Source organism: Lissotriton helveticus, chromosome 3_2 (genome assembly GCF_964261635.1).
Source record: "Lissotriton helveticus chromosome 3_2, aLisHel1.1, whole genome shotgun sequence".
NCBI classification, from domain to species: Eukaryota; Metazoa; Chordata; class Amphibia; order Caudata; family Salamandridae; genus Lissotriton; species Lissotriton helveticus.
In genome coordinates this window covers 443,820,111-443,847,972 of record NC_136062.1, presented here as the reverse complement: position 1 = coordinate 443,847,972, position 27,862 = coordinate 443,820,111, and the positions used below count along the sequence as shown (strand labels likewise).

Sequence of the window (27,862 nt, the reverse complement as noted above, 5' to 3'; positions counted from 1 at the left end):
TAAGGTCCCATAGCATGCCTCTGTTCTCCCACTATTACACAATCTGATGTCACAAGTCTTGTTATTACAGCGACCTGCATAGCTCTCTGACCTGTGGTCCGAAGGCCAGAGTTCCCGTAGCAACCCTCTGCTCTCCTAGTATTACACAATCTGATGTCACACGTTTCATTATTACAGTGGCCTGCACAGCTCTCTGGCCCCTGTGGTTCGAAGGCCTGAGTACCCGTAGCAACCCTCTGCTCTCCTACTATTACACATCTGGTGCCACAAGTCTCATTGTTACAGTGACCGGCACAGCTGTCTGGCCCCTCTGGTCCCACAGCCTGAGGCCCCGTAGCAACCCTCTGCTCTCCCACTATTTCACAATCCGATGTCACAAGTCTCATTGTAACAGCGGCCTGCACAGCTCTCTAGCCCTTCTGTTCCCACTGTCTAAGGTCCCATAGCATGCCTCTGTTCTCCCACTATTACAAAATCTGATGTCACAAGTCTTGTTATTACAGCGACCTTCACAGCTCTCTGACCCCTGTGGTCCGAAGGCCTGAGTTCCCGTAGCAACCCTCTGCTCTCCTACTATTACACAATCTGGTGTCACAAGTCTCATTATTACAGCGGCCTGCACAGCTGTGTGGCCCATGTGGTTCCACGGCCTGTCGTCCCGCAGCAACCCCCTGCTATCCCACTATTACACAATCTGATGTCAGCGGCCTGTACAGCTCTCTGGCCCCCGCGGTCCCAGGGCATGAGGTACCTTAGCAACCCTCTGCTCTCCCACTATTACACAATCTGATGTCACAAGTCTCATTATTACAGCCGCCTGCACAGTTCTCTGGCCCCTGCGGTCCCACTGCCTGAGGTCCCGTAGCAACCCTCTGCTCTCCCACTATTACAAAATCTTATGTCACAAGTCTCATTATTACAGCGGCCTGCACAGCTGCCTGGCCCCTCTGGCGCCATGGCCTGATGTCCCGTAGAATTTCTCTGCATCACTGGATTGGATTCAAGTTAGCCTAGCTGCTGAGAGGTGAGGCCTAGAAACCGGTCCCAAAATGCTTGTTTCCGGCCCAGGGAGGACCTGCTTTGGCTATTCGGTCTAGACTGTTCCCATGAGGCACAGAGTCATAACTGATTTGCATATGGCTGAGTCTAAACTGGGATGGTATTGTGAGCACAAGAACACTGTATTTAACCAAGAACTATTGACCGGGGTGAATATTTGATTTGCTCTGCATTCCGTCCATCATCTGTGTCTCTTTTGCATATAAATAAGGAGCATGAAGGGCCAATAAAACGCACATAGGAGTAGGGGGGAATACAAATTATGATAGGTACAACGCGAGAGCGAGACCTGCACACAAACATTGAGATTAGGGGCCACAGATCTAAGAAGGGGCAATAGTGGGGCATACATGCTGAAATACTCACTGAGACACACACAAACAAAGAGACAAAGGGCTACACACAACATGCACACTGGGATAGGGAGACAACTCTAGGAGAGTAAAATAATGACACTGAATGTGAAAAGGAGAAATGGAGAGATACCTGGGCAGAGAGCCTGGGAGGTGTGGGGAGGTAGTAGGCTAAGAAAAATGGGACTCTGGAGCAGAAACGTAGGGACACGGAGAGGCAGAAGTGTAGTACTGCAGGCAAAAACAAAAGGACATCGAGAGAGGAAGCACCAGCAAATGGCGATGGCACCGCCAGACTCTGCAGTTTACAAATACCACGTATCATAATTTAATAAATCAAACCTTTGACAGTAAAACAGGTTTATTATAAAAATGGGACAAAGCCGCTCCGATACCCCCATGAAACCAGGGGATGTTCATCAGCATATGACTCTGTTCAAGGTTTCATTCTAATAGTGCTTTGTGGTTGAAGCCATCTGTATCTCTTTTCAACTTGAAAAAGGCGATGACTCAGAGCGCCAACCGCAGAAAAAACAGCTTGGAAATCCTCCCTTTCCTGCAACACTTCAAAGGGATGGTCTCTGAACTGTTCATCAGGAGGTCCAGTCCTTCTGTTGGCACTCTCTTCTGTGAACAGACCTCCACAGAAAGACTTCTAGACATTCCTGAGACATGTGCTGCCAATACCCAGCTGGGCAGGTGCTGCTGTCCCAGTAGACACATATTATTGCTGCTTTTGCTTTTCTTTCTAACAACCAATCTGAATTCATAGATCAGCTTCATAGAAGAAAACAGTAAAGTGATATGCACTACTGTAGCTTCTGTTATTCTTTACACCACCTGCTTGTCCAGTTGGGTCCTTAGGAGTGTGCAAGACTCAATCAGCAGTTGTTTTGAAAGATGTGCCCCTTTCTTGCAAACAATACTGCCCCTCCCCTTCTGCCAACCAAAACTAGAAAGGAAAACATATAGCAGGCATGCCCCTGCGCGGGACGTTTGAGACAAACATGACTACTGTTAACAGTGCATGAAATGGAAATTCATTTGCAGCCTTTGTGACAAGGTTCTCTAATACCGTCACCTTGACTTATCTATATGTCAGCACTGGTCTCCAAAGGCAGAGGCTTCAGAAAGTGCACCTGCAGGAGGTCTCATGTTTCAGAGTCTTCAGATTAGAGGACATAGTTGACATTTTAGGGCTTACCACTTTCTCCATTGGTGTGATGTTGGCCTCTTGTGCACACAGATAACAGTTTCATTGCAATGAATCTGTTTATCAAGACAATATGTCAGCATGCCCAAGTGTACAATAGGAATGTAGCTGGTGCACATGATCAGTCCAGAGCCTAGTGCTTGCCCATTAACTTGGCAAACACATCAAAGACCTCTGGGTTCTCCTGAGCAAACTGTTCCACTGTATTCTTTTGCAGCCAGTCCGAGGATCGCATCTGCTGCTGCAAAAGACCTATCAGGTCACCCAGGTTAGAGCTGGAGGGCTCTTGGTTGCTGGAGACATAGATCACTTCGTCTGTGCTGTCTGCCTTTCCATCTGGTTCTGCCTGGTCCAGGTGACTCCTTTCTTCTGCTACCATCTCACGTTCCATCTCCTCCAGCACTTTTCGGATCCTCTGCATTCCTATGGCAAAGCAGAGTGGATGCAGCTGTTTAGAACGTTCTACATGTCAAGTTTACAAAGTTTTCAACAATACAGTACTGCAGTCAAATATTTCACCTATATCTGCTGTCAATTATTGAGAATTAGATAGCATTTGAAATAGCTTAAATACTCTACACAGATTAAAAATATTCTAAGGGTGATGCCTTTACATACAAAATTAAAGGTGAAGAGTGTCTACAAGGGATTTTGTTTTTGAAAAGATATTTTTGATTATTAAAATCTATTAAATGAGCAAGTCATGTAAGAACGAACTCTAAGGTGTCTAACGACAGCAACAATAAATGTAAGTTGGTAATACAAAGCACACGGAAAATCCTGATTATATAAAAATAATTTATATTTTTATATATCAAAAATGAACGGAGTACATACAAAAGGCACACATCCGCAAAAATGTCATGAAAAGATGTAAAAACAAATTAGTCAAACAGTTCATAACATACATCAATTCCCAACATAATCACAAAGCAACTGTTCTCCAATAGAGAGAAGACGTTACTAAAAAGACACTGAATTTCCATGGGGTTGATGATAAAGTCGACGTTTTGGTCTTTGTGGCGTCAGTCTGTTAGACCATCATCAGGAAAATTGTTTTTTGCAAAGAAAAAGACCCTTCTATGTTGGATAAAACCTGAACAAGACATACACATTGAAAGTGACCCGACAATTAGGACCGTGCTACAGTCACTGAGGAACAATCCAGAAATATATTGCAAGTAGAGACCCAGCATAAATGGTATACTCTTGAAAACGTAATTTTTCAGATTTAGTGAACGGGCGGTGGTGTCATAGAGATCGGCATCTATCGCAAGAAAATCGCGGCGAAAAGCATCCATTCCCGGAGCTAAAATCAAGATATCGCCAACTGGCAAAATTGGTTTCCACCGATCAATTTAAAGAGAACATTAAGAAGACAGATTGCTATTGGCATTTATAGCCATATTTTATGTGGTAGCCATCATGAGTCAACACCGTGGTCATGAAATCCTGGGCGGCAACATGTCACTTGCGTGTGATTCAGAACAGGGGTGAGATTACAGTTACAAAGGAGGTGGAAATCTGGAGTGAATTATCACAGAAAGATCACACAGGAAAAAAATCTATGCTTCAATGAACTACCAAAAACTCAATTTATTTGCACATCTACTCAGTCCTGGAATTCCACTAGTCTAGAGATTACAAGCACTTGATTCCCTCACGGTAGTAAAGTAAGGCTACTGGAATAGGACACAAGCAGTCTATAAGGTATGACCAGGAGCTCCAGCCTAACACAGACAGAGAATATTCAACAAGTCTCAGCAGAAGCAGAAAAGCAGTCTACAACAGAAGAAAACTGAAAAAAAGTCAAGAGACCCACCTAACTGTAAACGGTGAGTTTTGTCGGCGAATATGATCCGGAACCAGCCCGGCTCGCAGCACTCAAATGCCTTTCCACAGGAGAGAAGGACTTTGTTATCCAGGAAACGTCTCCACAACATCACTTCCTCTTCAAATGTGCCTGTTCGTAAGTACTGTCAGGGCAAGAACAAAAGAAAGACAAAGATGAACAATGGATGGTTGATAACAAACGGGATATTCCCTCTACAACTACTCTTAAGACAAGAATTTGCAATGCAATAGGTCTCGCATTAGCGAGATTTTTAGCTATTGGCATTGTAAATTACAAGCAACGACTATAAGTAGAAAATGCTCATAAATAAAAGGCATTGTTATTTACAATGCGAATAGTTCAAAGTTTCTAAATTGCGAGACCTATTGCATTGCAAATGCTTGTTCTTATGTCAATCAGTGCCAAGTTTAAATGCATGCATTGAGTGGATCTGGCTTCACAATGCATGTTGGGGATAGGCTGTAAGTAAGCGCTATATAAATGCAAATCCTGGACCACACCTTTACTCTGATGCCACGCTGAGATGTTTGTGCTTCACAGTTAAAATTCAATGTGCGGGGTTAATGGCGGGACACTCTTAAAGAAGGGATGAGGCCACTCGCTGTGTGCCCGAGACTGCGCGTCCCCCTGGCAGAGTGTTGGCACTGCAGCTCTGAGTGTCAATGTGACCCCTTTCAGCACCCAGATCTGTGGATAGCGCCTGGCCTTCAAGGAGCTACTGGTGCAGAAAAGCTCTGGGTGCCCGTTCCATCACGTGCCTAGCATGTAAATAACAGATATTACATATACACCTGACTCTTCATCTTACAGAAAGGTGACCTCCCAGGCCCTCACACTTGGCATTGTGTCACTGTCTGCAGCTAAACATTTTGAAGTTTTTTTTTCTTTTTAATTAATCTTCCTTTATCAGTTTAAATTATACTATATGTCTACATGTAACAGGGAGAAAATGCTGGTGAATTGTCCTAGGGGTCTCACTCACCTTACGAAAATCGATCCACACAAAGAAACCGGCATTACGGTTTAAAAAAGGAACACCGAGAGCCTCCAACTCCTCGGTCACATACGCTTTGGCTGCCCTCAGCCGGGCATGATTTGTTCGCAAGAAGACCTGGTTGATCCAATCTAGATAAATGTAAATAATGCCAAACATGTAGAACACTGGTTTAGTAAAGTTTTTCACTTGCCACAAATTGAAAGGTTATCACAGAGGCCAGTCGACTACTTACAGAGCTGCAGGTTTTATTACTGAATTCAAGAGGAGATCGTAGAGACTAAATCAAAATGTTAAAAGAGGCAACCGCTATTGTGGTCATGAAGGCATTAATATAGAAGCACAGTGTCTTCAACAAATACAAACAATACTATGAATTCTGCAAACAACTGACAACTCCACATATTGAAGCAGTTTGATTGGGGAATCTCCATTTATGCAGTTAATAAGCTTTAATAGTTTAGAAATACTTTATAAAACAATGTATGAATAACAAATAGAACCTTCATAAGTCAAAGTAGACCAAACCTGTCAATCGTTCAAGCAGTATGGAAATATGTTGCATAACATTATTTAAGTATTCCCTAAAGTATGAGTGAAAAGCAACTATTAAAAGTGGGGGCGTGGCTTGGAGTATCAAGATGGGGGTCGCACTCTAAGAGTGCTCCGGGCCCCTCCGGCATCCGCTCTGACACTTAGGGTCCACCAGCGCCAGTATCCAGATAAAGACATCCCCTCACAAAAGGCTCAAGGCGGCGACCGGGACCATACACCACCAGGACGTCCCCCGGTGCCGACACCGTGAACATGGTGCCCCGTGGACTGCTTCTGGCCTCACTGAGGGGGCAGCGACGTAAGGGAGTCCCGGAACCGGGCACAGTGAGTGGGCCCGACATGGCGCCAAACCAAGGCTGGGATTAGACAGACCCTCCAGCAGTCCCATCTGCAGCTCCCCGGCCTTCTCTACTCTCCAAGCTGTTGGTAAAACACCTGCTGCCAGCTGAGGGGGCGGAGATGACGTCCATGAACGAGTCCCCATACCCCCAGCAGTAGTGCAGAGTCAGCAGGGCAGACGGGAGGGGCCCCCCGTCTGGAGACGGGCCCAACTCTGTGGAACCAAGGACTGGAATCGTCGGTACCCCAGGCAAGTGTGGTCCTCCTGAACATAGCCTAGGGACAAGGCCTGCTAAGAAGAGTACACAGTGCCGGAGGTGCCGCGTAAGGACTGGTGGGCCCCGCCTGGTGAGCTGGCTTGACACAGCGTACATCTGGGGATGAGCGGATGAGACTGTGCTGGAGGGGGGCCATCTGAGACTGTGGTGCGGGTCCGGGTCCCCTCCCCTCCCTGCTGAACCACAGAACATACCCTAAGGAGCTGGAGTTGTAGAGGGATGCATCCATCTTGAGACCCCTCCCCCTCTCCCCCTCTTCCCCTCTCCTGGGCCTGCATTTTCCGGTGCGTGTCCTTTCTCCCTGGAGCCACCAACATTACACCTGACAAGCAGGGCGGCAGCTGGGCCAGATGTGACTGGAGCCCCCCGTTCGATGTGCTCGCCTTAAGTGGTAGGGCTGTCTCATGCGTCCTAATCAGGAGGCCCATCTGCCCGGTCTATAGTTGAGGTTGAGCTCGGACCTCTGGATTTTTGGGCATTGTAACCTGTGCAACAGCGAAGCGGTTGGCTCTACCCTACACATTGGAGACCCGGGCCCCCACAGCGAAGGCTTCAGACTGGAGCGATATGGAAGACAGATACACCAATGGATCCCTGGAACAAGACACAGCCCCACTCATATGGGGCTAAAAGAGGGAGTGCCCTATGGGTGTCGCGAGAGCCGGACTCGGGGGGTGGGGGTGGAGGGGTTGGCCCCTGCTGAGCCAGGTTGGGAAGACAGCAATTCCTATTGACTCACCTCGCTGATCACTGAAGGGTCCCCAGTGCGACGCTGGACCAGACCGCACATATCCAATGAGGTAGCTTGTACGAGATGTACCGATACTGCAACCTTGGTCATGGCGTAGTGGACTGCAGAGCTTCAGACATTCATCATGGGGAAAGATAAAGAGACAAACCCATCCTCAACGCAAACCTGAATCGACCAGTACACCCAGGGAAGGTCTCTGTCCCAGAAGGAGTTCTCGCTGCCATCCTTCAGGCGATACGCTCCTCACAGGACTCGATTCAGAATAAAATAGGCGAGGTGCGAGTCAACATAGCCCTTAAAAGACAGGATCTCTGCAATGACAAGGCCCGCATAAGAAAAGCAGAATTCCACTTGTCTACAGTGGAAGATACCATGCATCAGCTAAAGGAACAAGTCACACAACTCCAATCCCACATGGCAGAGTTGTACAGACGAGCAGAGGACTCTGAAATCTGTTCGCAATGCAATAACCTCTGTCTAGGAGGCATCCCCGAAGGGGCAGAATCCGGACAAGTTGCAAACTTCATTGAGAACTGTATCAGAACCTGGATACCTGAGGAGACCCTCTTGATGTGGTCTGCTGTGGAGCGGGAACACCGGACCCTAACATCCAGGCCATCACCGGGGGCACCTGTCCACCAAGGAAACGTAGGTTGATGGGCGCCCTCAAACGCCCCCAGGCATAGGAAACGAGGACCCAGATCTTTCGTGGAGCCCAACGATCTAGCTCAAACTAGACCCAAGGTCATGTTCCTTTAATCAGATAGAAACTTCACCGAGTGAACGCAGCCCTTGTTCTTTCAGCAGTGCTGGTGTGAAAAAAAAGACTACACCAGGAAGACAAATGCATCCTGCTACATGGAGGGGTCCATTAAGCAGCTCACACACTGAGCTCTACAGTTTAGTCTTGTTGAAATTTGCTGTTAATAGGGTGACAGACGCTTCCTTTAAAGAAGTATAGGGTTGGGGGGTTGATTGGAGGGTGAGTTGGGACCGTAGTCAATAGTTTTGTTTTAATTTGTGTTTGCAAGCCACAGCACCCAGCCTGTCACCGTAAATCTACACCCACTTTACGGAAATTGAATATGCTACTTACCAGTATGCATCTGTTCTTGGCATGTAGGGCTGCTGACATTCATATCTATAGCATAGATCGCCGCCTAGTGTTGGGTCCGGATGATTGCACATTGTTGTCCTGGAAGAGTCTTCGAAGTATCATGAGATAAGTGGCTCCTTCCCTGGACTACAGTGCGCATGGGCATCGACTCCATCCCCAGATTGTTTTTAGCCATTGTGGCGAAGATGGGGTGTAACAGTGTGAGCGATGGCAATGCTAAGAGTAAGTGTAAATTCTGCAGCTGCTACAGGCGCCGGGGAGGAGGGTGGGCGATATGTATGTCAGCAGCCCTACATGCCAAGAACAGATGCATACTGGTAAGTAGCATATTCAGTTCGAGGCATGTGGGCTGCTGAATTCATATCTATAGCATAGAATATATAGCAGTCCCTCCCCTAACGGCGGCCGCCTGTGCCAGCTGCAGACGTTTGAAAAAGTGTATTTAGAACAGCCTGCCCTACAGCTGCTTGGAGTGCACATCTACACAGTAGTGTTTCGTAAATGTGTGTGGGGTAGACCATGTGGCTGCTCTACAAATGTCTTCTAAAGGGATATTTCCAAGGAAAGCCATGGAGGCCCCCAACTTACGGGTGGAGTGGGCTCTGGGGGGATCGTTAAAGTGCGCTTAGCCTTTTGATAGCAAATTTGAATACATTTAACGATCCACCTGGCTATACCTGCCTTGGAAATGGGGTTGCCTTTGTGTTGGGCAGAAAAGGCAACAAAGAGTTGTTTCGTTTTCCTGAAATCTTTGGTCCTATCAATGTAGTACTTCAAAGCTCGTTTGACGTCAAGAGTGTGGAGCATTCTTTCCGCCACTGTCTCTGGATTTTGGAAGAACACAGGCAGTTCAATAGTTTGATTGACATGGAACTGTGAAACCACCTTTGGAAGAAATTTAGGGTTAGTTCGCAGCACTACCCTGTTAGAGTGAATCTGTATGAATGGTTCTTGCACAGTGAGCGCCTGGAGCTCACTAACACGTCGCAGTGACGTAATGGCTATGAGGAAAGCCACTTTCCATGTTAAGAACTGAATCTCGCATGAATGTAGAGGCTCAAAAGGTGGACCCATCAGGCGGGTGAGTACCACATTAAGATTCCATTCAGGAGCAGGTGGCGTCCTGGGAGGAATGACTCGTTTGAGCCCCTCTAGAAAAGCTTTAATGGCAGGCACTCGGAAAAGGGAGAGTTGCTACCTGTTTTGGAGAAAAGCCGCTATGGCGGATAAATGTATCCGAATGGAAGCATATGCCAGATTGCATTTGTAAAGATGCAAGAGATAACAAATGATGTCGTGCGTGGACGCGTCAAGTGGGTCAATCTTGTGGTCAACGAAATAAATGACAAACCGCTTACATTTTGCTGCGTAGCATGCTCTGGTGGTGGGCTTCCTTGCCTCCCGTATGATATCCATGCAGTCAGGAGGTATGTTGAGGTAGCCAAACTCTAAGACCTCAGGAGCCAGATCGCCAGGTTGAGCTGTTGCAGATCTGGGTGCTGAATGTCGCCATGGCTCTGCGTAAAAAGACTGGGTGTGAGGTGCAGCCTTTGATGCGGTACCACGGAAAGTTCTAGAAACATGGTGTACCATGGTTGGCGGGCCCACGTTGGAGCAACCAGGATGAGCGTCATCGAGTGTTGCTTTAGCTTTCGTGCCACCAGCGGTATTAGAGGTGCTGGGGGAAAAGCGTACGCAAATTTGCCTGACCAGTGCATCCATATCGCATTGCCCTGCGACAGTGGGTGCGGGAACCTGGCGGCAAAGCTGTGGCATTTGGCGTTTTCCCTTGTGGCGAACAGGTCTATCTCTGGATGACCCCACTGCTGGAAGTACGGGTGGAGCACTGATGGATGTATCTCCCACTCGTGCATTTGGTGGCTGTACCTGCTAAGCAGATCTGCCATCTGATTGTCCTTGCCTGGGAGGTGTTCCGCCATGAGGAAGATGTTCCTCTGAATTGCCCACTTCCACATGCTCTGAGCCAGATGAGACAACTGTGGAGAGTGTGTACCTCCCTGCTTTTGAATGTAGTACATGGCTGTCATGTTGTCCGTCCGCATCAACACAACTTTGTTGCACAGATGTACTTTGAAGGCCTTCATTGCCATAAAGATCGCCATCAGTTCTAGGTGGTTGATGTGCATCTTCTTTTGCTGCGTTGTCCATAGTCCCTGCACTGTGTAGTGGAGTACATGAGCTCCCCAACCCTGGAGAGATGTGTCCGTCGTCAGGATGAGCTGTGGCACAGGCTCCTGGAACGGTCGGCCCTTGCAAAGGTTGTGTGGATTCCACCAATGCAGAGAGTTGTATGCACGACCGGTCACCAACACTAGGTCTTTCAACTGTACGTGAGCCTGATTCCACTGACGTGCTAAGCACTCTTGAAGCGGACGCATATGTAGTCTTGCGTGCGGGACTATGAAGATGCAGGAGGCCATCATGCCTATCAACTGCATGAACACTCGCGCTGGGAGCGAGTGTTGCGGTCTGAATTTCTGTATTAGCAATAGAATGCTGTTGATCCTCACTGAATTTGGCTGTGCTGTGGCTGCCAGAGTGTTTATTGTCGCGACTAGATACTGCCGCACATGGGCGGGCTGAAGGTGTGACTTTGGGTAATTCAGTGAGAATCCCAGATCGTGAAGAAGGTGAATGGTGTGGGACATGTTGGCAGCGCACTGCTGGGTCGACTTTGCTTGGACAAGCCAGTCGTCCAGATAAGGGTAGACGTGAACGTTTTGTCTCCGGAGGTGAGCAGCCACTGTCGCCAGGCATTTTGTGAACACCCTGGGCGCTGTGGTCACTCCGAAAGGGAGGACCTTGAATTGGTAATGCTGATTTTGAATGGTGAATCTGAGGTATTTTCTGTGTGACGGATGTAGTGGAATGTGAAAATATGCGTCTTTTAGATCTAATGTTGCGAGGAAATCCCCTTGATTGAGCAACGGAAGAACCTGCTGCAACGTGAGCATATGAAAGTATTCTGAGAGAATGTACTGGTTTAGGGGCCTGAGGTCTAGTATGGGTCGCAAGGACCCGTCTTTCTTTGGGATCAAGAAGTACAGGGAGTACACTCCCGAGCCTCTTTGTTCCACTGGTACCAGCTCGATTGCCCCTTTTTGCAGCATGACGAGCACCTCTTGCTGCAATAAGTGCAAATGCTCTGTTGACATAGGACGGTGTTTTGGGGGTATGTTGGGTGGAGTGGATGTTAACTCCAGACAATAACCGTACTGGATAAGCTTTCTGACCCACCTGTCTGTGGTGATGGATTTCCAGACTGGGAGGAACTGTTAGAGTCTCCCCCCGACAGGTGTTGTATGGTCGGGGGGCAGTGACAAGGCGTCACTGTTTGTTGGTGGCGGAGGATCGGGAGTTGTTGTTTCCACGACCTCTGCCCTTGGTGCTGTTGCAGCGATATCCGCCTCTACTCTGCTTGTTGTAAGAGGTTTGTGCACCACTTTTAGAGTACTGTGTTTGCTGGGACATCTGGCCTCTGGAAACACCTCTATTGCTTGAGCGACGAAAAGTACTACCCCGGAACTGCTGGGACAGAAGAGCCCCCATAGACTTTGCAGTCTCGGTGTCCTTTTTTTTTTTATTGGCATCAAAAGGATATACAAGTCTAGGCCTACAACCAAATCGGCCGTCCGCAATGTGTAAAGCAATCAGAGGTTCCAAGGCAAACATTACAGAATCAATCAGCAAGAAGCAGAGGCAGTACAATCGTAAAAAGGGGAGAAGAGACTTAGGAACCAGAGGGCCAAGACACAGGAGCAAAAAAAGGTTAATTTTATAATATGGGGATAAGGCGTACGACAGGCTCACTTTCAATATAGAGACGTCCGAAGTCCCAGAACCAGCCTCAGCGTCAATAAGGGGGTAAGGGGCCGCAGTACAGGAGAGACAACACAATGCACACAGGAAGATCAGGATAATTGAGACATAATCGACACCTGAGCATTATCATCGTCACATACCCACCACCCAAACCACAGCTAAGCCAGAACAGAGGGATCGGAGAAACATCACATCAAAACTAGCCCGTCATAGTGACCTCTAGGAAAAAGGAGGGAGGGGGGCGGGGACGAGGAAAAGAGGGGGAAGAGGGGGGGAAGGAGGGGGAGGGGAGGAGGACAAGGTGGAACAATGAGAAAAGGAAAAAAGAAATGAAATATAAAAACGAAAGAAAGAAGACACGTCGACACAGGCGTCCCGTGGCGGGAATACAGGAGACAACAGGAGTATCAGCACCAGTGAGGGTACAGCGATCGAGAAGAAAAGCAACCGAACCATAAAAGGAGGGTTAACGACGCCACACACCCCACCCCGAACACACCACGGGAGGCAGGGACAGACGCGGCATTACGAAAAGGAGATACAAAAGGGCCATAGAACCATAAAACAAACAACAAATAGAACCCAACCCACCCATCCCACCCTGCACCCCTGTAGAAGGCTATGGCCTACCCTTCAGACAGCGTGCCTGTCGCCCTAAACCAGAACCCGAAATATAGCGAGACGGAAAGAGAGAAGAACGAGACAAAAAGAAACAGAAACGGAAATAAGAAAACAGGAGGGAGGAGCATAAGAACAGAAATCAATATGGTCGGCCGCCGCCCTCCGCCCAACCAGACCATCGCAGCAAAAACAGACCAGGACGACACCCCATCAAGCGCCATAAAACGTACAGAGGAGGGGACCTCCCACCGCTCCATGGGTACAAACAACTGCGCCACTAAGTCGTATACCAAGAATCAACCAAGAGTCGTGCATATCACCCCCATCCCTTCCGAACCACAAATCCCACCCACCACATGACAGTGTAAAATGAGATACTAAATACAAGACCAGCATACAATCGCAAAAAATTATGACTACCATAACAACATGGGAGGTAAATCGGTCCGCAAGGGAGCAGAAACCCAAACAGAGAGTTTAAATGCATCAGCAATCGCAGCACGGATGATGAAAAACAGGAGTTCAGTTTCGCCGCTGGGGAAGGCGAGGGGGTCTCTGTGATAGACAAAGGCAAAGCCATCGGAGCAGGTGCAGGCGGCAGTCCACCAATAGTTCCAGGCATCCGTGCCGGACAGGGCCGCGGCGCAATGTCCAAGTCCCCGGGGTCAGAACCTCGAAAAACAGGGAGCTCCAAAGTCACCGGCACACAAAACGATCTTCGATCAGCGGCAGCAACACTTGCAGCAATCGAGGGGGGCGAGGCAATGGAGTCACTGAAACAAGAGGGTGGCAAGAAGAAACGGCTGCTCAAAATGGCGGCAGATCGTGGCGGACCCACAGGGACATCGGGGGCCAGGGATGCGCGCAGGGATCTCAGAGCTTCCAGGATATCTCTGACCGTAAGCTCACGCTCATCAGACCAGACCCCCGCGCAATTAGGCAACCCAAGCCCGCTGCCACAGGGCGATTCTTGTTTCAGAGGGTCGGCCGCCATTTCGTGAAGTCAGCCCAGTCGCCGCCCTCCACGACCCCCGAAAAAACAGTTCAAAAATGTAGGACTTAACAGAGCTCCGGGGGTCCCAGCAATGGCAGCCTTGGTGCCGAAAGGATGTCCGCCCAATGCGGGTCCCCGCCTACACCAGCACCGGCGCCCCCAACAAACAGAGTCCGGGCGTGGAGGACCAGGGCCGCCGGACAAAGCAGCGGCGGGGGGAGGACCCCTTCACAGAATCAGTCCCCGGTGCATCTCACCCACATCAGCCGCGCGGTCACCAGGCCCGGATCAGGATCGCCGGGATTTTCGCACAACGGCTCTCATCATTGGTTCACGCTCTCGGCCGGGGCCGAGAGCCGTCGGATCCCACAGGCTAGGTCCCGGTCTAGGTTCCACGGAGGCCCCGATCTTGCGGAGGGCACAACTTCGGAGCCGCTGCACGTTGAAATCTCCGGGCCAAATGGTAAGTACAAACAAGGTGTTCCGTTTCCAATTCCCCGATAATGTGTCGTCTCCGGACAGGATATTAGATAGGATACACGATCAGGCCGGAGGGCTGCGGGAGCCGAGCTAAAAGGCGACCATTACGCTCGCGAGCTTGGCTCCTCCCTCGGTGTCCTTTTTGATTTTTTCCAGGGTGGTGTCCACCTCAGGTCCAAATAAGTGATCAGGGTTTACAGGCTGATTGAGGATGGTGGTTTGTATCTCCGGCTTGAACCCGGAGATTCTGAGCCAGGCCTGACGCCGCAACATTACACTTGTGTTAATGGCCCTGGCCGCGGTGTCTGCTGCGTCCAGTGCACACTTAATTGAAGCATTGGAGATGAGCTTCCCTTCTTGAATGAGCATCTCCGCTGCCTCTGGCAAGTGTTGTAACAGGGCCTCAAGTGTATCATAGTGTGCCCTGTCATATCTGGCCAAGAGCGCCTGCGTGTTAGAAATACACCAGATATTGGCTGCTTGAGCCGCCACCCTCTTCCCTGATGCTTCTAGCACTTTAGATTCCTTGTCAGGGGGAGGAGCATCACCAGTAGTCTGTGAATTTGCCCTCTTCCGGGCATTAGAAACAACCAGGGAGTCCAACGGCAACTGGCCCTTGATGTAGGTGGGGTCGCCAGGTGCCGGCTTGTACTTTTTTTCAATTCTGGGGTTTATAACCCTGGCACGTGTGGGTTCTTTAAAAATGTCTGCAGCATGTTTCAAAACACCTTCAGCATTGGCAGAGTTTTGACAGTCTTTTCAGAGGTGGAAAAGGTATCAAACAGAAAGTCCACTTCAATAGGGTCAGCATGCAGCTGGACGTCGTGATTTTTAGCTGCCCTCTCAATCAGTGCATTAAATGCCGCAGAATCCTCAGTAGGGGATGTTTTGACCGTATATACTTGAGTGTCCGGGGCAGTTTGCGGATCCCCTGGGTCCCCAGCATCTGTCCATGTGTCATGGTGATCCTCAGGATCAGTGTCGACAGGGTAGTTGTACTCCTCATCGTCCCCTTCCCCAGCCTCCACATCTGAGTAATTGGGCGAGATTGGAGCAGTATCCTGAGCACGGGGATTCATTAATTCAACAAGAACTGGGGAATCCATAGAAGCCTTTTTCCTCTTTAAAGGAATTGTGTAGGACTCCATAGGCTGTGCCGGTGTGATCTTTCGCTTGTAGATGGAAAGTTTACCGGTGTCGGCGTCGATAAATTGTTCCGACTGCTCCTCCAGTAGGGGTTGTCGATGCTTTGTGCCTACAACAGCAGGGGTAGGCTTCGGCACCGTGGACACCTTCGTGGACGCGTCGATGACTGTCCTGGGCGCGAACGCCTTCGGCGCCACTTTCGGCGGCAGCGTGAACTGAATGTGCGCCAACGACTTCTGCGGCTTGGCAGCGGGTTTCGAGGTGGAAGTATCCTTCGGGTCGACCGCGGAAGCCTTGTCCTTGATGCGTTGCAACGAGTCCGACACCTGCTTTGTGAAGGATGCGGACGGTTTCGTCGACGCGACAGGTGCTCTCGATCCACCACCATGTGCAGACTCGAGGGCGACAGTACTTTTGGCCTTCTCCGGCCGACGTGCAGGATCGACAGCTTTCGGAGCTCCGAGTCCTCTGTCCGTGTCGACGGCCTTCGGCGCCGACGGTCTCGGGTCGGCGGCCTTGACAAGCGGTTTCGGTGCCCCAGTCTTCGGCTCAACGCCCTTGAGCGACTTCACCGGTTCGACAACCTTCTGTGGCTTCATCTGCACCGACAGGCCTGAAGACGTGGAGCCGACCAAGGCGACAGGCGCTTTTTGTTTCGATGGCGCCTCCACCACTTTCGCTTTTGTCGAGATCAAAGCTTTTACTTTCGGTTTCGATTTGACCAATGGCGGCTCCGTAGAAGTGTCCGTAGCTGGGCCCGGAAGCGAGACCGTGGATCCAGGTGCAAGATCTTGGGTAAGGCCATGTGGCGATCCCTCGACCTGAGCCTTAAGTCAATGTTCGAACGGGGCATAGCTCGTCACCCGAGCTATCCTCCGTGGCCCCATAGGCCTCATCGTCGTCTCCTACCTCGTCGACGACATCTTCTGTATCGAGCATCTCGACGTCTGCGTCGTAGTTGGAGTCGATCTCCGCCGCTGGAGTTGAAATCGGCTCTCGACCTTCCTGCTCTTCTGCTTCTTCCCCCTCGAAAATGTTCACCGGGTCAGGGGCCGCCTGCTGGGCCTCCTGGCACGCCACGCGCCGAAGTCGAATAGTCTTCTTGGAGCGAAAACGGGAACAAGCCATACAGTTGGCTTCATCGTGATCCGGCGACAGGCACTTGTTGCACACCGGGTGGACGACGATATGGGGATACTTGGAGTTGCACACGGGGCACCTCTTGAACTGGCTCCGTTCCATGATGTGTCGTCGAATAAGTCTGGCTGCGTTGACTGGGCCTCGAGCATCGTAGAGCCACGCGACTTCTCTGGATGTCCGACTCGGGAACTGAGCCGGAACAGAGCTGGGCACCGAACGCAAGACAATACCGACGCTATAGAAAAAGGCCTTAGGGCCGAAAAGAAAGTTTCTATTGATTCCGAACTGGAGAGATCAAATATGCATCCGAACCCAATGGCGGAAAAAAACATTCTGGGGATGGAGTGGATGCCCATACGCACTGTAGTCCAGGGGAGGAGCCACCTATCTCGTGATACTTCGAAGACTCTTCCAGGACAACAATGTGCAATCTTCCGGACCCAACACTAGGCGGCGATCTATGCTATAGATATGAATTCAGCAGCCCACATGCCTCGAACATAGGCATCTGTATTATTCCAGCCCAAGCCTGCTTCAGCCAGACAGGTCAGAAACACAGCTCACAGTCCATGATCCCACACACTTGCTATGACTACATCCCAATAAAGAGGAGAACCTCTGTAAATCATCTACTGGAATGTCAACGGGCTCCTCGACAAGGTGAAGCATACAGCAGTATTGAAATATTCCCAAAGGTTCGCCCCTGACATCCTTCTGCTTCAGGAGACACATTTCATGGGTAATCACTGCCACTTCCTTGAGCGACACAGATTTGACAGGGTCTGCCTTTCCGGGCTCGAGCAGGGCTCTCGAGGGGTGGTGATCCTCCTCCTCCGCCACACCCTCCCTTTCACTCCTACTAATATAACCGAGACCCCCAAGGCCGGTCATTAATTTAAGGTTGCTTTATGTCCCTGCAGTGACCTTGTCCCCACCCTGTGTGCGGCTACTGATGCAATATCCTTATTGCCCCCGGGGCTAACAGTAATTAAGGGTGACTTCAACGCAGTCTTGTAGCCATCCATGGATGTCACTGGCACACCATCCCCACACAGAACACAGCACGCTAAGCGGGTAATGGAGTGGGCAGCAAAGCTAGGCGTATGCGACATCTGGAGAGTATGGAACCCCAGAAAGCTTCAATATACTAATACTTCAGCAGCACATCACAATCATGCGCGCATCAACCTGTTTTTCATGCCCACCCTTAACTGTGGTGAGGTAACTGATATCTTTATCCTCCCACGTGGCATTTCAGACCACTCTTCCCTCCTCCTTCATGCAGGAGGTCCTTCCTGAGCTCTGCGCCCCATCTGGCTGATGAAGGCCTGGTTCCTCCAAGATAATACTTTCCGGCGGGTAATTGGGGAGGAGCTTGAACAATACTTTCTAACTAGTCACAACACAGTCCCCTCGTAGAGCATGCTGTGGGAGGCCGGCAAAGCCACAATCAGGGGTTTTGCCAAAGGACACCTAAAAGCCCAATTGATGGCACAAGAGAGCCGGCTTACCGGGCTGGAAGCACAGGCAAAACGCTTGGAACAGACCTTAACCGAGTCAGAGGGAGAGGGGGCAAGCCGGCAACTTAAGTTGGTGAGATAAGAAATAAAACACCTATCACTTGAGTCCGAAAAAGTATTATTGAGGTCCTCGGAAGCCCACGTGTATGGTTGGGGAGACAAAAATGGGAAGCTACTCACTGGTTGAATCCAAAAATTCCGGAGATCCTCGACCAGCATGGTCGTACCAAATGGACACTTACCTTAATCGCCCAAGCCTTCGCTGAGTACTACTCCCGGCTCTACTCCACAGACCAGTCCAACGAGACAACCACTGTATCAGCCCAACAAGACTTGGCCCAACTCCCCCGACTGTCAGAATTGGAAACGCCCCAATTAGATCTGCCCATTACACAAGGAAAAATAGGGGACACTATTTCCTTGGTTGCCTCCGGGATGACACCTGGCCCAGACGGGTTCCCACTGGAGTATTGCGTGGCATTTCGGGACCTACTTATACCCCACCTCCAAACACTGTATAACAAAGTAGTAGAAAGGGGCACTGGGGTGGCACACACGTAGACCATATCGTACTATACGTGGACAACATTCTGCTCTTCCTAGCAGACCCAGTGTTCTTGGGACCCAGGTGCCCCAGGTGCCTCTAAATTCTCCAATCCTTCGAAAAGACCTCCGGGCTGCACAACAATCTCACTAAGTCGACATTGGTGCCTCTTCACATGTCAAGGTAATCCACTGACTGGTAATCAACCATTCCTATAAGATGCCTGTCAGTTAAATATCTAGGTATTTGGGTCACATTACTCCTTGATCTTGCATGGTCACTCTATATTAGCCCATTAGTCAAGAAAACCAAAGAAGACCTCTGTAGGTGGCAAACTCTCCCACTCAACCCCATGGGGAAAATGACTTTATTTAAGATGATGGTTCTCCCTCGGTTTCTGCACAGAGTCCAGAACAACCCATTCCACCTCTTTCAAGGATGACTCCGGTAGCTGGCTAAGACATTTCTCTGGGGTAGCTCGAGAACATGTATGACCTTCACCCATACCCAAATTGCCCCATATGACGGAGGCATGGGCATGACCAATCTCTACTTATACTACCAAGCTACTTGCCTTCGAGTGGTCGATGACTGGTTTAAGGGCGGCTGGTCTGACCTGGCCTACCGGGTGAACTTGAGAGCCTAGGATTCTGTCAAATCCAGGTGATGCTCTATGGAGCCCCGATCCCTCGCACACTTCCTGTGGTACCACGGGGGTGTTGCTCCGCACTGTGTCATATACAATGGAAGAATACACTTACACTGCAGACCCCCTGTGGCACGCCCACTGGCTTTGTGAGGTGGGGACATTACAGGGATATCGAAAATGCGACCTAATCGGTATAACAGCTTGGGGACATGTGGAAGGGTGATCACCTACACTCCTGACATGCTGTCTACTCTCTACACACCTCGCAATTCTAAAAGTACTTACAACTCAGACATGCTCTCACCTCATATGCACCTGCTGGTACCACATTCTCAGAATCCAGTCCCTTAGAGGCCCAAATCTTGTTGGGTAGACTTGGGAAAGGAGGGATATCTAAGATCTACTGCTCACTAGTTAATGACTCCTCATCCTCCCTTGACCCCCTTCAACGCCGGTGGGAAGCATGGCTGGGCCCATTTGATGACGAGGACTGAGACACCCTAATGGCTCCCAGAGTGATTACTATTTCTTCCAGGCTCCGATTGGTCCAGGTGAATTACCTCCAGTGCGCATATCTCACCACTGGTCGCCTATACCGTGTATGGTTCTTGGTCACTCAAACCTGTCCGCGTTGCAAGACAGAAACTGCTGATTTTTATCACATGGTCTGGGCCTGTACCCACCTCATTACATACTGACAACAATAGTGTCCAAACTGGGCAACCTGATGGTCTGGGAGGTCCCGCGTGACTCCCTAACCATACTCCTGGGAGTCATGGAAGTCACAGACTGGTCCCGGGCAGACAAGACCTTCCTGGGGATGGCCATCATGGTAGCCAAACAAGACATTACGGTTGCATGGAAAAACTCTGCCCCCCTCCCCACCCCCCAGATGGCGCAAAGGGGTGGACTGGTGCGCCACACAAGAAAAGCTGGTCTACGAGGCAAGAGGCTATCCCCACCAAGTATAGCCGTGTGTGGGGTACATAGTTGGGAATACTAATGTAAGATGCGTGAGGGTGGAGCGGGAAGGGCTGGTGATGATCAAAATAGTACATACTATTACTTTATGTACTGTTTACATGTCATGAACACCAATGAAGTTGTTTATCAAAATTTATAAAGCAACTATTACAGGTTTGTTTCACATACAAGATACATTATAAAGGTAAAGTAGTACAAAAGGAGGGAAAGAGAAGAGGAAGAAGTCCAGAAGGTGTGTGTGAGTATCAGATCCTGTTCAGGGAGGGGGCAAATGGCAGACAGGGACTGCAGGGTACTAACCAAGGTATTTGAGATCATTTGCCCCTGGTATCCTAGGGTCTATTCTAATATGACAAAATGGGCCAATTACAACCCTGTCCGCGCTGGACTCTCAGGGTAGCGAGGGAGAGGAGTCACAGGCTTCTCAGGGAGCTATTGTGGAGGGCAAGAGCTCAGATCTAAACAATCAACAAACAGACACAATAGAGTAGACACCAATGCTCATCTCTATGAAAGAGAAAGTAAGATCTGATAGAGACATTTAGCTGCAGATTCCATACCTTTGCATTTCTCAGGCGTCAGAAAGAGTTGTCTTCGAGCATCACCCTTGGGCGCCGGTAGGTGGTATTAGTTGGCACCGCACGCCGGTCAAGCGCTGATCGGTGAAGAGATCCATAGTATGCCACTTTCTGACAGGATTTTATACTTTTGGTTGACACCCTTTTTTGGTGTGTAGGTTACCATTTTTTTGTGGACACCCTTTTTTGGTGTGTAGGTTACCATTTTTTTGTTGACACCCTTTTTTGGTGTGCAGGTTACCATGTCTAGAAATATTTCAGGATTCAAATGTGTGGCACCTGTCACTGTGCAAGGTAATATCATATGGCTAAGAAACCATATCAATGCTTTTACAGTATCATTTTATAATACTCCTTTTACTGTACGCACTTCACTTTATGTTAAGTATTGCAATTGTGGCAATTCATTTCTCTTGCATGAGAAAGAAGACTGCTCAATAAATAACACCTTTTATTGAAAACGCCCGTTTCTCTATTTCTCTGCACTCTGGTGAAACTAAGTATGCACGATTGACTGAGTGAAATAGTTGTCTATTGTTTTCACACGACTCTAGAGATACACTCTTTATTCTGAGGGAGAAAAGTAGTCATGTTTATGATTGTCAGAAGCTAATCCCTTCTCGTCTATCCAGGGAAGTTAAACTCCTCCTTGTTTACTCGAGAACGTTTCTAGCAACCTCTGAGCTATGTGGCAAAACTAATTAAGTCTAATATAGTCAGTAGAGGCCTAGTCGACCTCAGTCCTACGTCTACACTGCTGTTTATATTATTCCAATGCGCAGAGCCTATTGGGAATATAGGAACTACACTACACTTCATCAGCAAAAAAAGCCCATTCTCCTGACCTTAAAAAATGCCAAGAAGGCACTGTATTTTCCCTCAGTGCAGCTGTCCTGCTCAGAACCATTTTAGAATGTCCACTAAGCAGAAGGAAGGCTTCTCTTTCACAGATAAAAGGGTGCTTCGCAGTGGTGAATATCAGCTATTCTTTATTGTTTGACCAGCCGCCCTTTAATCAGTAGACCTATGCGCTAGTGGGCATATGGGCAACATCTGTAGGAGAATGAGAGGCTATTCTTTTTAGGAACATTGAAGTTGGTACTGTTACCAGAAGTAGGGCATTATTTTCACTACCTGTAAGGAAAACAGGAGGAGGACTCATTTCAGGCCTCTACAGTTTAAATCAGTTCCTCTACCTGCAGAATCTCAAAATGCCAATTTTAGCTCAATTACTGACAGCTGTCCAGACCAAAGGCAGACTGTACACAGTTGACCCCCAGCTAGAACAGACAAGACACCTACTGGTTAGTACCCGTCACAGAAAGCACCCAGGAAGTACATGTGTTTCATTGCAATAAACTGACAATACCAGTGCAGGGGTAGCCATTTGGCATCAAATGCTACCTTCAGGATACTTACAATAGCTGTAGATACGCTTTCATTTAAATGGTTCAATATGTGTTCATTCCTTTGAGACAAGCCCACAATCTGGAAGATGCTGTCTTACGCTAAACAATCATGCTCACAGAAGACTATTGAAGGATATTGAAAGCTCAAATGCAGAGTAAGGTATTGTAAATAGTGACACTGAGCAGGGGGTGATTAGGTACAGACATGCAAAACTTACCTCTGTCACGCAGTAGCTGTGCCATTTTGTACTGAGTGGGGCCACAGACACCATGGAAGTAACATAGAGAGGCCACACCATTGCAGACATCTTGGTTCTGGGAATACAATGTGCCAAAGCGAATCCCAGAGACTGCAAAGTCCTACGAGAGGTATACAGAAGACTCAATCAGGAAACACTCTGAACAGGATACTGTCATTCATGGTTAAAACGATAATACCACACAAGCATATTGAAAATTACCAGTGTGTTAAGCAAGACAATACCCAGACTGGTACCTTGGATGGTCCACTTTGTAATGCCTGGTCAGTACTTTTCCAATATGTACACATTGGTTACAAATCACAGTCAACTGCTACCCACTACTGGGTGGGGTGGGATGTGTGCATGTCTGTGTCTCTCTGGAGCTCACCTCAACAGTAGTGGGCTACAAAGAGTCACAGAACTGAACAAATGTGTGTAGATGTGGATGCAGAAAACTCATAATTCAAGTACGTATGGCTTGCCATATCAGTGGTGGAATCTGATCCAATGAGACCAAAATACCTAAATAACCCTATAAAGGAAGCCTCTTGTGTTAGGTTTTCTACCTTATTCTGGTCTCTGTTATCCAATAAAGAGTCCTGCAACTCCAGGGGACCGTTAACTGTCATTAGTGTACTAACAAAGAGGAACACCACAGCTAACTGGGCTTCTGGGTTACAAAGAACAGGCAAATATTTTTCTGTGGAAAATGTAATTAATTACTCATGGTCCTCAAACACCCTGGAATACGACACTTAACTCTCCTGCTATACTGGTCATATTGCTCATAATTTGAGTACTTTTATCCTTCTGCTTTATCACCTCATCTAGGGGCGGAGAGCAGTAGGTGGGAACCAATATAATCATGTGTAACACTCTTAAGTCTCTTGAGGGTCCACTGAATGACTGAACAGACCTTGAATTCCAGGCTTGGAAGGTACAGCTTAGTACATGGCTCAGGATCAAACCTGTCATTATGAAAAATGGGGTAACCCAACAAGTCACAGGACCGGGGTACGGTACGGGAATTCAAAGTTGGTCCGTGACTAATTTGGCATGAGATAAATTCAAATCCAGAAAATCTGTGTTGTGTAAAGAGCTACAACACTGGTATTCAATACCTAGAAGAGCCACTTTCATATATGCAGTCAATACCTTGTTTATGAATGCATTTGCTGAAAGCGAAAGTTCAGAGTAACCACACAAGAAAGCGCCACAAAACTGATATCATTTGCACAACATTTATTACTACAATTAACTACACTTCAGTTGATATACTGATAATAGGTTGCACGAGGGGAAGAAAGAGGAGAGTTAAGGTGGTGATAGTGATGGGTAGTGAGAGTGAAAGTCATAGAAGTGAAGATAAAACAATTGGATTAGTTCGGTAAATACTGGTAAACAGACCAGTTTCGGTAGACCTGTCCATTATTGAAACGAAGTTTACACTTGATTCTGTAGTTTCCAAGCATGCATCAAAGCACCATCAAGGTATGCCGGGTGTGAAACTCGTACAGGTCTTGTACGGTGGAGAGCGTCGACGATTCGACTCGACTAATGCAAGGAGGAAAATTTGGACCTCAGCTGTGAGTATTCTTCAGGACGGGAAAAGGCAACCTTGAAAGTGTTGTAGCTCTTTACACAAAACAGATTGTCTGGATTTGTCTGGATTTGAATTAATCTCATGCTACATTAGTCACGAACGTCAGGATCCAACCTGTTCAAGATATTTTCTACCAGGCTGGTAGTCCTAAAGTGGTGACCCGTAGTGCGTAGCCCAAGTACTGCTGCATGGAAGCCTGGTAGATCCTGCTTCCAGATGACTACCCTTCATATCCAGACATAGTCTGGGCTGCCCAGAAGCCTTGAGAAATCTGCCCTCTAGTTTCTCAAACAAGGATAACAAAACTAGCTACTTACCTGTAAGAATAGTTTTGCAGTATAGCCTCTTCTAGATTCACATACTGTACATATTCTGCCATCTAGTGGTTGGAGTCGGAAAGTGCTTTGCTTTTTTTTGGTTTTTTTCTCTTTTGAGTGGTTGTGAAACCCAATTCCCCTGGTTAGGCAACAACCCCCTTTGTGTGTGTGCAAGCTCTCAGATTATTTTTTCCCTTTTTAATTTTAAACATTGCTGTATACATTTTCTTTGGATCAGTATGATAAGCATGAGGTTGTTGTGACCGCTTTCAAACAGGTCACTTTTTGTTATAATTGGAAAGATGTGGCACATTGCTATTATTTATTTCTTATATAGTACGTATGTACTACTGTAAGATGACACATATAGTCTTTTGCTATTTGTTAGCCCTTATAAGTACTTAATGTACTATTTTTATGTAGGGACTATGTCTTAACTCTCTTTTCCTTTTTTTTATTTTTTTTTATTTTTATTATAATCATTTAATTTATTGCTAATTTTTACTCCTTCACAGGGGAGGAGGGAGGGTCGTATGTAAATCTAGAAGTGTCTTTGCTGCAAAACTATTCTTACAGGTAAGCAACTAGTTTCGTTTTGCAGCATAGACGTCTTCTAGATTCACATACTGTGCATAGATTGTGTAGCGGTATTCAGCAATTGTAGAGGAGGGAGTGAAGTGTGATTAATCTCCACATGATAAATAAAAAGCAAAAATGGTGTTGTGTACCACTTGTTCTTTTTGAGAGAATATGTATTCTTCCGTTGTGTGTACATAGTAGGTATCCAAATAGCTCTACTTTCAGAAGAGTATACACATATATACACCCTTATGCATATATGCATTTGCGCGTGTGGTAGGTATTTACAGACGTGATACCGAAAAACCCTTTGTTATGGTAGTCGGCTAGTGGTTAACTGTATGTATATTGAAAATAGTTATATTTTGTAGGCCCATTCATCTTTATATTTATGGTTATCTTTGTTTTATTGACTTCAAGCATATAAGAAAATATATTGCATCCACAGCATTTTGCGGCTCCGGAGCTGCCCCTTCGTAGCTGCTTACTTTTCCCCTGTCTGTAGCGCCGTCCCTGGGGTCCAGTGCTGTTATTCGACCGGGCGAAAGGACCCGGGGGTTTGGGCGAGCAGCTGAGAAGTGCGACCTAACAGTCCGCCATCTTGGCCACGCCCTTCCATCTTTATATTTCATATGGTCCTTACCAACCACTAGTTCCTGTTTGTATATTGCCTGAAATTGTTCGTTTTTTGTTTTTTTGATGCAATGGGCAGGCTTTAATGCCTTGTGTAGATATAGCTTAAGGGTTTTTTGGAGTGCCTGGTTGCCTTAAGTATGTATGTATCGCTTGTTTGATCCTTGGTTTGGGTAGCGAAACCAAACGCTAAGCATATGTTGCTGATGTGTTGAAGTCAGCTCTTAGCTTTCCCTGTTTATGGTATTGCAGAACGTGGACGGTATCATATGATTACGTGTTCTGTCCATGTCTTTATGAGCAAATTGAGGGGAGAAGAAAGAAGGCTTAACCTTGTTATATGCAGAGTGTGTTTGTATAGTAAGGCAGTGCTGGCTGTTTTTGGGGCACATCTGTTTGTACATATAAAAAAACTTATAACTAATATATATATATATTTTATGTGCATTACTCAACCCATCTTGTATACCAAAACTGTTGACATGCACATGGATAGGCATGTACATATGTATGTGTGCTGTGGGTATACTTACATACGGATGTGGTTGAAGGCTGTGCTCTTTCTGTATCCAAGGGACATCACAGGCCCCTGGCCTTTGAATCAGGGTTACGATCCTTAATGTGTAGTGTACACAGTGGGCCTTTGGCCAACTATTTGCGAAAGGGCTCCCATCTTTTAGTGGGGTAATGCATGCCCTTCGTGGTACTGTGCACCCCTGTGGTAAAGTGCAATTGAGAGATACAGTAACATTTGAGTGTGCTGTGTGCAGACTTTGTGCACCCCTTATAACTTAGTAAGGAAGCTTGAAAAAAGTGCACCTTGTATTGTTTTCATTCTGCCTTTATGCAGGTTAATAGCTGTTGTTACTGAAAAACAACCTGGTAAAGGGCTGTGTTCTTCTTGCACTGTCAGGAATACAATCCGTTGAGTAGGAGGCCCTATCTGGGGGACCAGATGTGAGGTATGGGCCTTATCCTTGTCCCAGTGAACCTGCTTTGCTATATAGTATGTATATACATGTTTTAAGGTGATGATTATTTTTATTTTACAGTGCATAGGTGTTTTATGGGGTGGTAGGATGTTAACGGCCCACTTTATGTGGCGAATTTAATGGTTGAAGTTAACTCCAGTTGCCGGTCATATGGGATATCTTAGGAAGTCACGGTCAACTCCTATAGAAGAGTTGCCGTCTCCCTTACGGTGTCCAGAAAGGTCGCTGTCAACCCCAGTTACCTGCCTTATGTGATAGATGTGGTAGTTGCTGTCAACTCCCCTTGAAGAGTTGCTGGCTCCCTTATGGTGTCAAGATCTGACTCTGACCTTTTGGGGTTACACGCCCAATAAACATGTGGGCGGTCAAACTGACTCGCCTCCGTTGTTGTGGTGAACACCTTCTCATGTTGTACGTATATGCTGTGTGGTGAAAAAGATGCAGTGTAGCTTATTAAGATATGTACTTGTATTTAGGGGATAGTACGTTTTCCTGTGTGAAACTTATTAGAATTTGACCAGGGTGTGTAAGAAACGTGAATAGTGCTTCCATGTGTAGGCCCCTTCTGGGGCAGTGTGCAAAATCATGCCAGTAGTAAAACAGGGTTGTGAAGCATAGTAGTGGTGAAGGGTGGAGGAAGTTGGCATGTGTTCAATGTCTAGTGTGAATGGCTCTAAAAGAGGCATTTTATGTGCTCCCTAGGAAAAGCCCCGGGCGTACATTTAGTACAGGCGTAATGTGGTGTATGTAACTGGTAAAGGGAATATATATATATATATATATATATATATATATATATATATATATATATATATATATATATATATATATATATATCCGGTTGCAATGTACAGCCTGATTTCGGTCTGTCAGCAGACCTTTTTCAAGGGGGCTGGTCGCATCTGCAGGGTGGAGGGGTATTCAGCATGCGTGGCTCATTGTAAGCTTGTTAAGTCCCACGGTGTAAATGTAAATGTAAATGTAAATGTGCTGGACTTATAAAGCGCACAGCTGCCCGTGAGCGTCCCGGCGCTTGCTTAGGGAACCCGTCCTGGTATTCCCCTGTGAGAAACC

At 47.6% G+C, this 27,862-nt stretch overlaps 1 protein-coding gene across 2 annotated transcripts in view; it reads right to left on the bottom strand.

Annotated features, from left to right (window-relative positions):
- Window positions 1–1,755: 1,755 nt before the first annotated feature.
- LOC144826055 (1-aminocyclopropane-1-carboxylate synthase-like protein 1) overlaps window positions 1,756–27,862 on the bottom strand; it is a 146,954-nt gene continuing 120,847 nt past the window's right edge. For both annotated transcript variants that reach the window (XM_078684353.1, XM_078684354.1), the window contains 4 exons: window positions 22,641–22,782; window positions 5,463–5,605; window positions 4,448–4,601; window positions 1,756–3,048 (listed from right to left, as the gene is read on the bottom strand). In XM_078684353.1, the coding sequence (XP_078540479.1) occupies window positions 2,759–3,048; window positions 4,448–4,601; window positions 5,463–5,605; window positions 22,641–22,782 (729 nt within the window). In that variant the 3' untranslated portion in view covers window positions 1,756–2,758. The remainder of the gene's footprint in view (window positions 3,049–4,447; window positions 4,602–5,462; window positions 5,606–22,640; window positions 22,783–27,862) is intronic.